Genomic DNA, 16599 nt, shown 5'->3' with positions numbered 1-16599 from the left:
ATTTTCTTTTGTCAAAATTGAACGGACTCGCCCCCTTCCATAGGCCATTCTGAGCACGCCCGCGCCCTGACCTCAACATACCTCTAGTTATTTTTTTGGGGTTTTCCGTACTCACTTTAAGGAGTTCAGTAGTGTATTTGTTTGCTATGAAATCTCCTCAAATCATACCAGAGCAGTCCTTTGAAGAATTGCTCGAGAGTGACACTTATGGATACTGGCTCCGTGACTGGATTGTGCATTCAGGATGGCAGACTCTACTGGTAAGTGTCGATGACTCTTATTCTCCTAAGCTTACTACTTATTTCTATGATAATTAGAAGTTCTTTTATCGACTAGATGGGGAACAAGTGTTCTCTGTCACCATTTATGATATAACAATGGATTTCAGCAAGTTTTTGGTAGCCTTTGCTGTTGGGATGCATATGCCTGCTCCCCAAAACTCATGGGCCTATATATCTGATAATACATACCTATATAACTATGAGTATTTCTGTGAGACTTATGAGGCAGGGATTTTTCGTGTAGAGGACCAAGGGCATTTTAATGTAACCCTTAGTAGCCTGTCCCTTAACGCATGCACTATCATGTTCTTTATCATGTTGAATATCTTAGGGGAATGGTTGTTTTCTTCTGCGAATAATGTTGTTGGTGACGTCTTCCTTGCTTTAGCTGAGGGACGTATGCTATATGACATTCCCCAGACCTTAGTGTCTAGTTTAGCACGAGTCCATAATATGAAGCATAAGTACCTTCTTATGCCTGTCTTGGTTGGCCGCATCATGGTATGTTTCTTTCCTGATTTTGCATTCTGCTACACGGATTGGGTTAGAGTTGACATTATGCGACCCACCAATTGCATTATACGCACTTTTCGTGTTATGACTTGGCCAGGGTAGAGGCTATAGCCTCATTGGATTGCCCCTTACACCCTATCAGACCGACTGATGCTTAACAAGTTAGCACAGGTAGATGACAAATGGCATGAGGCCTGGCAAATTATCATGGCTTGGCAGTTCGCAAAGGAACCTCACTTCTTTATAAAAGGGGAAGACAACGTAGTGCTGGATATGAGGTAAGTTTTACTTTCTGTTCGTGTCTGCTTATGTCCCAAGCATTGTAATTTTTGTTATTCCCATAACGGGTGGAACTCATATAGAGTTACGTCTGTTTTTCTTTATCTATATTAGTATGTTCTAAATTTGTTTCATAGGTGTTCTAAAATTTTCACACGTTTCCATGGTATTTTCTATCCTTCTTATTTCTATACTTTGAGGACAAAACATGTTTTTGTTTGAGGGTGGCATATAAACACGCGTAATTTAAGACACTTATTAGGATATATATATATATATATATATATATATATATATATATATATATATATGTATAATATGCACTTGTTTTCTAGTAAAAAAATTTTAAAAAAAATATAAATAAAAAGTATATATACTATGCACTTATGAATATTTGTATTGTTTCTTTTTCTGTGATGATAGTAGTCTAGAAGTTTCACGTTAGCTCTTAAATTAGAATAGTTTTTAGAAACTTAGGTTAATATGTAAGTAATAGTCATTGCATATTTTCATAACTATATTGCATGAGCATCTATGTTTGTATTGGCAGTAAGTTTTTGAAATCTAGGCTAGAGTACTTATTCTACAAATCCTGTGAGAATATAGCCTAAAAGTCTCATACGAGTGAAATATCTGAGTAATGACACAAGAGAGAAGTAAATTCCGAATAGAAAAATCACACGTCCACTTGCTTGATCACTATACTATATCATAAGTGAGAATTTAGGCCCTTTTTGGATCGATATAGCCAGAAATTCAAACCTATATGAAATTATTTTCCGCTAGTCGCCCCTCTAAGCCTTTCTTTAGCCTTTTCATAAACCACAATCCTTTACCCTAACAAAATAAAAATTAAATCAGCCTACCCATTTTTGAATGAGTCTGAGAATAGAGATGAAATGAAGAAAAGAAAAGAGAAAGACATGTGGAACACCAATAATTTGTTAGTTACTTCAAATAAGAAAAAAAAAAGTTTCCATCCAAAGAAAAGAAAAAATAAATAAAATAAAATAAAAAATTAGAACTCCAAAAACAGAATCAAATGAGTCAAAAGCCAAAAGAAAAAGGAAAAATGGCTAAGGATGGAAACAAGGTGTAGAAGCAAAGTAAGAACAAGGTTTTCTCTAGTTACATATTTTGAAGATCCTATTATCTTAGACTTGTCCTTTTGAATATACATTTCATTCCTTCTTAAAACCATCACTTAATCCCCGCAACACCTAATAAAGACCTCTAGCTCAATTAGGAATATGTTAGTGTGATAGTAAGTGGCAGATGTGTTTGATTGACTTCAGCTTCCTTGTACGTCATTGAGTTTGTAAGGAAAAGTGTGACCACTGCACACTGGAGTGAGCGAAACTTGAGTGGAAAAATCAGAGTACTTTTGTCTTGACATATTTGTGAGGACCTACTTTAGGATGTTATTCCAAAGTTTCAGAAATGGACTTGTTATTGCATTTCATAGCATAGTTCATTATATATATATTATCCATAGATGATTGATTATTATGCACGTATTAGCTTAGGTTTTGAATTGATTATTCTGTATTCATTGCTAGTGGATGTATAGATATCTGAGAATAAATAAGGAAACAATAATTTTTTTTCTTAGTCGTTGTAGTATAAATAAAGTTTGTGAGTACCTTCTCTGGAAAACTCTCACAAGGCTATAACTCGTCTACTATGGAATCCCTAACGGTTTAAGGTATTATTGCATATGGTCAACGCAATAGAACTCGGTGAAACGAGATTAGTTAGAACTCCATTTTTGGTCACTTATTTTAATTTCTCATATTTACTTGAGGACAAGCAAAATACTGTTTGGGGGTGGTTTGATAAGAGCCCAAAACTGTAGTTTTAACCCCTTGATAATATTACATTTAGACCAATTATGCTTATAATAAATAGGGTTAGTTAGACTTACCCCCATTTTCAAAAATATTGATCTAGTTGATCTAATCGATTTCTTCATCTGAAAAAAAAAATCATCTCGTAACCGTTGGATCTTGCAATTGGGGGGGTATCACTAATATTTTTGAAAATGGGGGGGTAACACTAATTGCAACTAGTAATGGGGGGTAAGTCTAACTAACCCTAATAAATAAGAGTTAGTGGGAAAAATCAATAATTCCACTAATAGGGATCTTTAGTGGGAGAATGGATGTAACTTAGCTTATTTAGTTTTTTTTTTATCCTGTGCTCCCAAAGATTACCTTTCTGAGTAAAATTAAGTAGGTAGATAATCTTATCCCCCTGGTTTTTACCACTTATAGAAACTTTCGGTTCAAGCAACTTGTCGGAGAAAGAGGGTTCTGCTAGACTTTCGAGTGAATGGCTGGAAACTCGATCAAAGATTGGTGCTTGATCACTCATACTCCTCGCATAGATAGCTTATAGGCGAAATTTTCTCTCTTCTTTTAACAAAGTTGAGGATCATTGCATCTATAAGCTGTCCTCATTAGGTAAGGCATGAGAAGCTATAAGTGAGTATCGTCCTTCTTCTCTTGGTTCATCTCTTTTGGTTCCGTTTTCGCCTTGGTTGTTGTTGGGCTTTTCTTGGTAAAATCCTCCAGACGAGTTCAGGAAAGCTCCGAACAAGAGAGTAACTATTTCATCTTCTCTGGTACTGTACACGGTTTTGATCTAAAAGTTTTATTCTCTTCTGGTTATGTTATGTTCATGGTGTTGCTCATTTTCTGGCAAAATCCTCTACTGCTTACAGTGAGAGTTCAGGAAATCAACACACAACCATGAATATTTTTGAATTCGAAAATACAATCAATGGTCAGAATCTCAATCAAGATCCTCCACAAGTTGTTCCGCTAGGGTTTGAAATGGACCGCCACCATGTCAGGTTCTCAAACTGGAATGGGGCGGAGACATCCAGACAGGGTACTCTCAGAAACAACTCCAATACCTCTCCATACTTGGAGACTTATGCAGACAAAACTCGAACTCGAATGAAACAAACGGTGGATATTTCATCTCTTCCCTTACCAACAAAAGAAGGAGACAACCCATCTGTCACAATCCCTCGGGCTTCGGTTGAGAGAGGAATTGAAGTTTGCAAATATGCATTGATTGTTAGAATGGATGCTAAGAATATCAATTTAGAACACATCCGCTCGGTGGTTAACACTGGCTGGGGGCTATCAACAGCAGCTAAGATTTCGCCTCTGGGGAAAAGGTATATCCTGTTTCGATTCACTGAAGAGAGGGATTTCAACAAGATTTTCTATGGTGGCCCATGGTATATTCAAGGACAAATGGTGAGGTTTATTAGATGGCTCCCAATTTTAACATTGAGACGCATAAACAAACATCGAGGTTTGTCTGGGTGAAATTCCCTGGATTGCCATTTGAGTATTGGGAAGTTGACATTTTGATGAGTATGGGAAGAGGGTTGGGCTGCCCAATTAGAGTGGATATGAATTCTTTGGAAAGAACAAATGGATACTATGCTAGTGTCCTAGTGGAGATAGACTTAACGAATCCACTTCCCAATAAAATATCCATTGAAGTGCCGGAGCTTGGGGTAGAATTCTGGCAGGAGATACAATATGGATCACTCCCGAAGTTCTGCAACCATTGTCAGATTGTTGGGCATATTGTCTTTGAGTGTAGACAAGTCAATAAGGATAAAGAGCAAAGTAGCACGGAAGAAATTCCACAGACTAACAACAGAGGGAAGGAACCTATGGAACAAGAAGTACCGACAGATGGTCGGAGATTGTCCAAGAGCCAAAAGAGGAGACTAAAAAGAAGGAATCAAGGAATGGAATGGAGACCCAGAGTTGAGCAAGTGAGAACAGCATCGGCAATAGATGCACAAGCTCAAGAGAGGGATAATAATGGGACAGATGAGCAATATGTGAACCATGTAGGGCTGGGAACAGGGGAATCAATATCGTTGATAGACCCAACTGAACAACCTTATGAATCAGAGGAGACACAAGCGATAGTCATCCACTTGAATGACAGTACTAAGCCTTTGAATGTGGGAATGGAAGAAGAGGACTTCATGAGGTTTAGCATGGAAGCAAGTAGATTCCATCTGTTGACAGCGATACCTGAAAAGGGAGAGGTCTCCGATAGCGAGACATCATACCGAGAAGTCGAACACTTCCATGATCGAGTAAAAAATATTGAAATAGTTTATGTTGAAATTAGAACTCCAAAACCAGTGAGATCAGGAATGGTGACTATATCTGGCAAGCACTGTGGAGGAATCCAAGCAAGCAGAAAGATTCCTCTACCAAGAGTGTGAACAGTGGAAAAAGGGCAAGGGGCAGACCAAAAGGCTCCAAACGCAAAAAATCATTGATGATTACATCTATGGGATTCTGGAATGTTCGAGGAGTGAATGAAGTAGAAAAGGCAAGGGAAGTAAATAAGTTGCGAGTGGACAAGAAACTCAGTGTGCTGTGTCTACTTGAAACTAAAGCCAAGGAAAATAAGTATGATTTCATTAGGAATATCTATTGTCCTTTATGGGAGCATACAAATAATTATGGCAAGAATCTTTCTGGACGAATATGGATTTGCTGAGACTCTTATAAGCTTGATGTTATCAAGATGAAAGAATTAGACCAATTCATACTCTATAAAGTTAGATTCAAGCCAACCAATGAAGAATTTCTCTTAATAGTAGTATATGCCAGAAATGTCAAATCTCTCAGGTTAAAGCTATGGCAAGACATCCTGGATATACAAGGTTCTAGCATCCTTCCTTGGAGTGTATGTGAGGATTTCAATAATATTACTAAGGCAGAAGAGAGAGTTGGGGGGAGTCCTATGCACCCACGTGAAGTAGAAGATTTTGTAGACTTCTTACAACAATCTGGTCTATCATACTTGAGTTATAATGGTTTCTTCTATACTTGGAATAACAAAACAAAAGGTAAAGGCCGTATCATGACGAAAATAGACAGATGCTTAGTAAACAGTGCATGGAATGCGGAGAATCCAAACTCTAGAGCTGAATTTTTACCGCATGGGGTATCAGACCATTCTCCAATTCTTCTTTATTGGACGGTCTTGGAAAGCAAAGCTATACCCTTTAGGTTTAAAGATTTTTGGATAGAACAGAATGAATTCCAGAACATGCTGCAAGAAGTATGGAGGGTTAGAATTATTTTCAAACCTATGTATGTTTTAATGCAGAAGTTAAAGATCCTCAAAGAAAGAATAAAACCGTGGGCAAGGAGAAACTTCTCAGACTTACATGGCAGAGTGTAGCAGGTGAGAGAAAATCTGTATGACACGCAAAGACAATTGCAAAACAGTCCTACAGATCCTTTCTTGGGGCAAAACAGTCCCACTTATTTTATAACTAAACTAAAGAGGGGAGTAACCTATATGGGGTTTTGGGTTTTTTTTCTCTTATATAATGATACAAAATCATGCATGGGTTTTTAAGCTAGGTTATGGACCCCATAAATCAAGTCCATAACCCAATTGGTTGAATCCAAGACTTCCAATTTTGGGCGTGTTACTGTAGCACATGTTTTCACTAACTTATACTACTATGATCGAGTCAAAGCCTAGGCCATTGGAAAGAGCGTTTTGAGCCAGTCATTTTGATATAAAATGGGCCCAAATTCGAGGCCTGAGTCCAAAGATATGGCCTTTTGAAGTTCTGTTGACTTTTCTTCAACTTTCTAATCCGGTTTGACTTTCACTTAACAGTTTTGACTTGCCTTTTTAAAGGCTTTTTCTCCATTAAACTTGGGCTTTCTTCATGGAACTTCTCTAGCAATCACTTTAACTCTTTTTAGCGCCTAATTAGTAACGAATTGACATTTATTCAACTCCGAAGTCTGAAATACTCAAAAGCACGTAATTAGTGATAAACTTATATTATTAATAACATAATTGGTTAAATAGAAATACTATTAAAGGGTTTAAACTACAGCTTTGGGCTCTTATCAAACCACCCCCAAACAGCATTTTGCTTGTCCTCAAGCAAATATGTGAAAATAAAATAAATTACCAAAAATATATTTTTAACTAGTTTCGTTTCGCTGAGTGCGACTGCATTGACCATATGCAATAAGGCCTTAAACCAATAAGAATTCCATAGTGGACGAGTTATAGTCTCGTGAGAGTTTTCTAGAGAAGGTACTCATAAACTTTATTTAGACTACAATGACTAGGAAATAAAAGTAACAGTTCTCTAATTTTATCTCAGAATCTATACATCTCACTAGTAATTAAACAATGATGATAATTCTAAAACTTAAGCTAATATATGCATAATAATCAAATCGTCTTAAGATAAACAACTATACAATGAACTATGATATGAAATGTAGTGGCAGGTCTTTTTCTGAAACTTTTAGGTAGCGTGCCAAAATAGGTTCTCACAAGGAATGTGTAAAGACACATAACACTCCGATTTTTCCACTCAAGTTTGCTAACTCCAGTGTGGAGTGGGCACACCTTTCCTCATAATCTCAATGACAATCCAAGGAAACCGAGGTCAATCAAACACATCTACCACTTACTATCACACCAACATATTCCTAATTGAGTTAGAGGTCTTTATTAGGTGATACGGGGTGTAGGAGTTGGTTAAAGAAGGAAGGAAATGAATATTCAAAAAGACAAGTCTGACAAAATAGGGTCTTCATATTATGTAACTAGAGAAAACCTTGTTCTTTTGCTTCTACACTTTTTGCTCCATACTTAGCCCTTATTTTGGCTGTTGACTCCTTTTGATTATATTTTTGGAGTTCTAACTTTTATTTATTTCTTTTCTTTTGGAAGCTTTCTTTTCTTTTCTTTTTCTATTTCTTTTTCTTTTGAAAGCTTTCTTTTCTTTTCTTTTTCTTTCGAAACAACTAACTAATTTTTGTTTATACATGTTTTTCTCTTCTCTTTTCTTCACTCATCTTATTTCTCAGACTTATCCAAATAGGTAGACTGATTTTATTTTATTTTGTTTTATTGGGTAAAGAATTTGTGATTTGTGAAAAGGCTAATGAAAGGCTCAGTGGGGCGACTAGCGGATAATTACTTATAGGTATGAATTTTTAGCTATATCGATCCAAAAAAGGCCTAAATTCTCGCTTAGGATATAGTATGGTGATCAAGCAAGTGGATGTGTGATTTCTCTACTCATAATCTATTTGTCCCTTGTGTCATCACTCAGATATTTCACTTTTATGAGGCTTTTAGGCTAGATGCTCACAGGATATGTATTAAGTACTCTAACCTAGGTCTTAGAAAAATACTGCCAAGTACAATCAAAGATGCTCATGCAAGATGTTCGTGAAAAGGTGCAATGACTATTACCTACGTATTAATCTAAGTTTCAAAAATTAAATCATAATTCAAGTACTACATGAGATTTCTAGACTAATATCATCATGGAGAAGGGAACAATACCATTATTACTAAGTACATAACATAAACTATATTTTTGATAAATATATATTTAAATTTTTATAAGACAAATAATATGTAATATACAACCTAATATGTGCTTAAACATTTACAACTTGTTTCTATACCACCCCCAAACATAATCATGTTTTGTCCCCAAAATATGGAATAAAAATAAAGGATAGAGAGTACCATAGAAACGTGTTTGTAAATAGAAGCACCTGAAAAAGAAAGTTAATCTATACTAATATAAATAAATAAAGGTAAAAATTCGTGCCTTAATTATCTATAGAAGAACACAAACAACTAATGATAAACTTTCTTATCAATATTATTTCTACTTTCAATTCATTATGCAATATAAAGAGTTAGGATTCGTTCCACTCTTAATCGTTAAGAGCTTAGAATTCTACTATAAATCAAGGTGAGAACAATGAGAGTAGTGTTGTGATTTATTTAAACTAAAACTAATTATAAATTAAACTAATTTAAACTAAGCAATTAAAATATGAATTTAATAAATAAGAAGAACATCGAGGAAGGATTAATCTATCTATGTGAAGCTATGATTATTCTAACTAGCTTCTCATGTTTTAATCTTAACTTTTATTAATCTACACAAGGTAAAACAACAAAAGTCACAATTTTAATTGATCCCTAACCAATCCTAGCAATTTTTGTACTAAGATATGATTAGCATAAGAGAAATTCTCCTCCACAAATCTCTTTGTGGAGTTTCCTTTCTCTAGTTCAACTTCTATAATCTCTATCTCTAGACAACTATAGAACTTGAAGTTGAAGCACATAAGACAATAAGAAACTAAAAAAGAACAATCATAACCCTCACATAGACTTCATAAAACTCCTTTAATGGAGTTTTAGCCTAGTTTCATTGGGTTCATTAACAATAAACAATAATAAGAAGACATAATTAAATTAAACTAAATTTATATTAATAAAATTAATGGTGTAATGGAGTTTGAGGCAAGAACATTAAACCCTAATTACTCTAAACTAATTGGGGAAGGAAGAAGATATATTATTTTAGCTAATGGGAGGGAGAGATAGAGAGAGAAAACCATAATTTACAACTAAACTAACTAAACTAAATAGGGGAGTAACCTATATGGGGTTTTGGGTTTTTATTCTCTTATATCATAATACAAAATCGTCCATGGGTTTTTAGGCTAGGTTATGGACCCATAAATCAAGTTCATAACCCAATTGGTTGAATCCAAGACGTCTAATTTTGGTTGTGTTACTATAGCACACGTGTTCACTGACTTATACTGCTCTGATTAGGTCAAGGCCTGGACCATTGGAAAGAGCTTTCTGAGCCGGTCATTTTGATATAAAATTGGCCCAAATCCGAGACCGATAAGCATAAACATTACAATTCATTAAGAAAATTGTAGATGGTGTTGCTGGAAACAATGGAAATAGGTCTCAAAGTGTTGAAATAGAAGAGGAAGATAATGAAAATGAAGTGGCTGAATTATCAATATTTGTGTACATGGATCAATATCAATATTCTTGTAAGATTCCTTTTTGGGTGTTGGATAGTTCTATATTTGGTGTTGGCTCTAGCTTTTAGTTAGCCAAATTGAGCTTTCTTATTCGAGAGTTGCGAGATTTATTTACGACCCAAAAGTGGAGAGAAGAGTTCACAAAACAAGGGAGAGAAGATGAAGAGGAGTTCTGCAAAATGGGGAAGAGGAGAGATAGAAGATCTTTAGTTGTATTAGCCACGTGTGAGTCTAGAGATACAAGCCATTTTCATCTCAACGGTTGTCGTGAAGTGCACTCTAAATGGAAGAGAAAACGATCTCTCCTCATCAGAACTCTTTAACAAATAGAGTTTCTTAAACAGAGTGTTCCGACAATAACGAGTAGATATATGATTTGGTAATCCCTTCCAAATCACCGTTTACATCCCGTTAGTTAGATTTTGTTTCTGACTGGTTCTTCAACAATTTCTTGTGTATGATTGCTAAAGGGAAATGGGCATGTAGCCCATTAGCCAGCGATCCAGCACAACATATTATTCCCTAGTCCAAATGTGCGTTGAATTTGGGTTTTTAGTTTTTTAGGGGCCCAGCAATTTAGTGGGTTGCATATATTTGAGCCCAGGGCAGCTTAGAGGCCCATTGGCAATTGTTGAAAATGTCAAGATGATTGTACATGCGAACACTATTGCAAACAAGAGAATTGCTAGTGTCCTGCCCTCTAAAGGGGTAGGACCATCCTAACCCATTACAGACAAAAGAATACTACTTGCTCACCTATTTAAAAGGTTCCACTTTATTTATTAGAAAAAAAAGACATTTGCAAACAATAACCTAATCCAAGTCCCAACCAGCCCCAGCTAACCACTGCTCCGACTGCTGGATTCCGACCAAACAATTTTTTTTATATTTTTGCTTTTTTTAATCCATACAACATTATTCATTTGAAATTATAACGAGAACATATAAGCATAACATCAAAATAAGATACCTACCAATTTGAGATAAAAATCATCCAAAACAAGAGTCAATATATTCTATATTCAAAAGTAAAAAACTCTATATATTTTCAAGTGAGTCTTAAATCCAAAAATAAAGCATAGTAAGAGTAAAACTAAAGAAAACCCCTTTATTAAGTTTAGAGCAATTAAACTACTATGAGGCTCCCATCTTCTTTTAATTTTGGAATTTGGTAAGTAGTGGTGGGGCTGTGGATAGTGAGAAGAGGGGTTGGAGCAATTAAACTACTATGACACTCCCATCTTCTTTCAATTTCGAAATTTGGTAAGTAGTGGTGGGGGTGCGGAGAGTGAGAAGAGGGGTTGAGACTTAAGAGGAAAATAAGAGAAGAAAAATCAAACAAAAAAAAAATGAATAAGGAAATACCAAGAAAGAAGTGAAAAGAAAAAACAAGATGGACGGCAGCAGGTGTTGATGGACTGTGGTGGTGGTGGTGCTTGAGAGAAGAGAGGAAGTGAAAAGACTTTGAGTTGATTAGTTTTAGAACTTCAGAAAATTTTACAAGTACCTGGTCATTATGTTTTGTCTTTTTTTGGGTTAGGACTGTCCTACCCTTTTAAAGGGGCAGGACGCTAACAATTCTCTGCAAACAAACATGTCCTCCCTAAAATCAACAATGTTTTGTTTTGTTTTTTGTAAAAACACCCTTACGTACACTGTTGGACCCTTTACATTGTTGCAACTAGCAAGTACCTGTAGTTTTGTAGTTTCTCAACTTTTTCCAAAGCAGGGGCGGTTCAAGGCAATCGGGGGACCTAAACAAAGTTTAAATATGGGGCCTTATAATATTTATATTTATATCTTAATATTAAAGCTCCCACAAGGGTATTTTTTGAGCTATATTAAAATTCCACGTCATCTCCTATTAAAACATAAATTTTTCTCCTATTTGAAAAGCGAAAATCCTTTTTTACAATGTGAATTCCTCTCCTATTATAACGGGAATTATTCTCCTATTAAAACAAATTTTAGCACTTCTAATTAAAGCGGGAATCTTTCTCCTATTAAAACAGAATATCTCTCTCAATTGAAAAATAGGTTTTTAAAACTTAATTAAAACTTATTTAAAAATAATTTGTTATAAAATTAAAACGGGTTAGCGACTAAAACAATGGTCCCATTTTTCTAAAAAAAAATCTAAATATTTTCAAAAGTGCCGGTGCGTATGTACGGGCCTACAAGCTAGTATACTAATAAAATTGTTACATCTTATAGATTTGTTTACATTATTTCATATATATGAATGCAAACCTTAATTTATTTAACAAAGAATTTAAAATATAAAAATTATTATAAAAATTGTTCCCAACTTTTTTTTTTCTTTATTGAATAGTCATCTCATAAATTTGAAACTTCAATAGATTTATTTAACAGAGAAATGCACGAGAGAGAAGAATAATTCTACACCAAATAAAACAATATATATAATGATGGATTATAAGGAAAAACCAAAAAAGACAAAAGAATAGAGGTAAGATTAAAGTGTTGGCTTCAATACTCCATATTTAATTATTTGTTATAGAGTGATGAAGAATTTTAATAAATTATAGAGACATGTATGTATTTTTTTGGAGAAGGCGAAAATGCAAGGGAAACTAGGGGTTTAACGTGATTTTATAGTTTCCAATGTAAAAATATTTATCTAACGGATTAAAATAAATGAAAAACAATAATAATAATAATAGGGTTTTTTTTTTTTTTTGGCTAATAAAACAATAGTGGACTGTGAACTAAAATATATTGGGGCTGCGGGGCCCTAAGCTGCTGCTTCCAAAGGCCTCCTTCAAGGTTACCACCCTCACATTTTGAGGTCTGTAATCCTCTTGCAAGAATCTCTGATGAACCAAGCAGAACCATATATATATGTAAGTAATGTAGCTAGTGGACATACTACATCGGCCGGTTAGCTGATGAGTAAGATGATGAACACATTTGAAAGGCGGTATTAGGAGCATGGATAATAGTCTATTTTGATACCATGCACTTGCAACGAAGTTTGACTTTCATAAACGCGTATTACATATTTAATGGTCAATTATGTTAGTCGTGATTAGCGGACATACAAATACTAAATCAATTTTTGTTTAAGAAGAAGTCAATTTAAAGAATATAGGAATTAGCATGTAAACATGTTTTAGAAATTTAGTCCACCATTCTATATTGGTGATTTGGTGTGTTTTTTCCGGAATAATCACATTTCTACGTACAGCAGGAACGAGAACAACAGCCTTTAAGTTGCACGTGACCCAAATCATTAACATTCAGCATTGACTGTAATTAATTTAGCAATCCCCAGCACTTAAATATTATATATAGTTACCCATGTGAGATATTCTCTCTTTTCCTCATTGAAGTTTTCCCACACCACACTAGCTAACCAAGTCTGTTATAGGCGTTCCTTTCCAAGTTACCAGCAATGGCAAACCAAAAGACACTATTCCGTTTTTTGCACTTCTTCTTCTTCTTTGCTATTCTCACAGGTTTCACACCTTAGCTTAAGCATTTTGTAACCTTTCACCTTTGGCGTTCTTAATTATATTAGTACGTCTCTAGCTTATGATCAGTGGTTTTATGATTTTTTCTTGCTGATGTAGGAAATCAGTTTGTTCAAGGTCATGGTCACCATCATCACCACCATAGTAGCCGTGGAGACCGTCTTGGCTTGTCGAAATTGTTTGTCTTTGGTGATTCTTATGCAGATACTGGAAACTCAAGGAGAAGTGCTGGTTCATGGTTGACGCCATATGGTATCACTTTTCCTGGAAAACCAGCTGGTCGTTATTCTGACGGTCGTGTTTTCACTGATTACTTAGGTAGCATTTCTTGCTCACTTTTCTTGTTTCAATTTGCCACTCCTTTTTCCAATTTCCCATGATTTACATTTACTTTTTGCTTGCTTCATCTCTAAGTTGCTGACACTGTTTTAGTCCTGAATTGATTATTTGGACCTTGGACGGTCCTTGCCTGTTTTTGGTCCGTCCAATTAAGTTTATATATGCAGTCCTTGCCTGTTTTTTTGTAACGTCTAAATCTATACATTAATACGCTTCCTAATGAAAACAACAATAGCACTTGCTGAAAATAATATAATACCCTACATTCCATGGGTGTCCATGACATCAAATCATCAATTATTGCTCTTGCTTTTTTCTGTATCTCTGTACCCCAGTCCTCATAGAACGTCATATCAGTTACCAGTGTTGCTTTATATTTTTAGTGTTGCTTTATATCTTCATGTGATATTATGCTTTTGTGGATGTCTTTCACTCTCTATCTTTTCTAGTCTCCAGGGCTTTTCTCCAGCTCGATATGGTTTTGCGTGGCACTTTTTACTAATTTTATAATAAGAATTCTTCACCTACTACTCCACTATTGTCTTTTTTAAGTACAATATATTAACACTTAAAGTTATGAAATCAGATTTCCTCACCTACCCTGTTTTTTCCTACTACATTGTGAGTTTGTGACCTTCTTGCGCAGTTGCGCGGTATTGCTAAGGAGAATGGTCTATACTCTGTAGCCAGCGCCCCAACCTATTCTCAAAATTTCCAGTCCAAATGTGTTGACGTGAGCTATGATATTTTAGACAGCCCAGCCAATTTAGTGGGAGTTGCATATAGATTGAGTCCAGCCTAAACTTCCTTATTTCCCATGGCCCATGGGCTCATCTAAATGAGATCTGCCTTACAAATTGTTGAAGCCTTATACACTCTATGATGTCTTGTGGCAACCAATCCAATTCACAAAATTGGCTGGGATTCCAACATTCTACATGAATCTCACATTTAAAAGAAGATAGTTCCAGGATTTCTATGACATAAAGACATTTTGCCTACTGAAATCTCCTTGTCTATAATAGAAAAGCACAACCTCATTAATTATTAAAGATTGATGTATAATTGTATATTAGAAAGTTTTATTGGAAACTAAGAACACTTGGAAGATATTAATTAAGGGATCCCATTACATTAAATCCTAAAAGGTGACTTATCAAACATGCTCAAACTAGCCTTAAATTTCCAAGCATGATCCAGCCCGGCCCAGACGGGTTTTAGCCATGGCCGGAGACCTCTGATTGAGTGATTGTCAACTATGAGCAATAACAAATGTTGCAATAGTGATAACATAAAGTCTCCCTATCTCTTTCTCTAATCATTTATTTTAGGGAGTCTAATAATTTTTTTTCCAGCTTCTTATTTGAAAATCAAGTCCCCCATTCCATATAGATGGAGAAAAATGGGGATGAAACCACTAAGACACGGAATGAACTTTGCATATGGAGGAACCGGTGTCTTTGATACACTTGTACCAGAACCAAATATGACCACTCAAATCAACTTCCTTCAACAGCTCATACAGGATGGAGTATACACCAAAAGCGATGTCCGTTCTTCCATTGCTCTGGTCTCGCTTGCTGGAAATGATTATGGCACTTATACTGCCACTAACGGCACAGCTCAGGTGATATTACAAATTTACAATGTGAACAAATATATGGATTTAATGGATATAAATTGTTATAAAACTGACGAGATCTGTGTTAGTTTCGTAGGTTCTTTCTTTTGAGTGTATGCGTGTGTATATATATTATCTTCAAAAAATCGGTCTCGTATAGTTCATGCACAAACCATCTATGTATTCGTACCTTGTCTTGACGTGCATTTAAAAGTTGCCTATGTTTAGGATTGTCTTATGAACAATCAAATGTTGGATCAAACTCAGTTTTAATGTATATGAAATAGGGATTGCCAGCCTACATTACAACTGTGGTAAATCAACTTGCTTTGAATCTAAAGCGCATTCATGGTCTCGGAGTGAGGAAGGTAACAGTTGCAGCTCTACCGCCTTTGGGATGCTTACCCCAGAGCACAGTCATGTCTTCATTCCAAAATTGCAATGGAACGCAAAACACTGCTGTGAATCTCCACAACCAATTACTACAACAAGCTGTAGTGAAGTTGAATAACAGTAGCAGGGATTCAGCAATTGTAATCCTCAATTTTTACAGTGCGTTTATGTCTGCGTTCAGGAGCCAAGGAAACCAACCAGGTAACTAAGAGTAATTGATATGTTATATTATATTTTCCGTAGCTGCTACATTTCTCCTTGTGCATTTTATTGAGCGCATGTGATGAGTCGCTAGTACTGATGAATAATTCGATAACTTGTACAGGAAGCTCAAAATTTGAGAACCCCTTGAAGCCTTGCTGCTTGGGTATAAGTAATCAGTATTCATGTGGAAGCGTTGATGAGCATGGAGTGAAGAAATATATGATATGCCAAAATCCAAAGTCCACATTCTTTTGGGACGGAGTTCATCCTTCACAGCAGGGTTGGCTTGCAGTGTATTCAGCTTTGAGAAGGTCTCTTGACCAGCTCTATTATTAACCACCGTTTTTTACTAACATGCATGTAAAAAAACTGAGTGTTGTTTCGTTCCCCTTGTTTTCACGCTATTCGTTTCCAATTTTTGTGTGGTTGTTTATAAGAAATGGCTCTTCATTTTGCATTTTGCCTCGATACCTTACTTATATCAAAGATGACATAATGAAACAAACGCAAATGTCAGAGAAATTAAACAAAAAATAGCATACTAGCCGGTTTAATCAAGTGAG

The 16599-nt window shown here is 35.5% G+C and overlaps 1 protein-coding gene across 1 annotated transcript; it reads left to right on the top strand.

The window, feature by feature from the left end:
* The first annotated feature begins 13308 nt into the window (after positions 1 to 13308).
* LOC147489136 (GDSL esterase/lipase At5g03610-like) lies at positions 13309 to 16493 on the top strand. Its single transcript, XM_086575076.1, has 5 exons — positions 13309 to 13464; positions 13579 to 13797; positions 15174 to 15445; positions 15727 to 16033; positions 16158 to 16493. The coding sequence occupies exons 1-5, from the start codon at positions 13401 to 13403 to the stop codon at positions 16370 to 16372; spliced, it is 1077 nt and encodes a 358-aa protein (XP_086431202.1). The 5' UTR covers positions 13309 to 13400; the 3' UTR covers positions 16373 to 16493.
* The last annotated feature ends 106 nt before the right edge of the window (positions 16494 to 16599 follow it).

Source organism: Coptis chinensis, chromosome 7 (assembly GCF_015680905.1).
Source record: "Coptis chinensis isolate HL-2020 chromosome 7, ASM1568090v1, whole genome shotgun sequence".
Classification (NCBI taxonomy): domain Eukaryota; kingdom Viridiplantae; phylum Streptophyta; class Magnoliopsida; order Ranunculales; family Ranunculaceae; genus Coptis; species Coptis chinensis.
The sequence above is the reverse complement of the archived record's forward strand: the minus strand, read 5'-3'. Positions and strand labels throughout refer to the sequence as shown.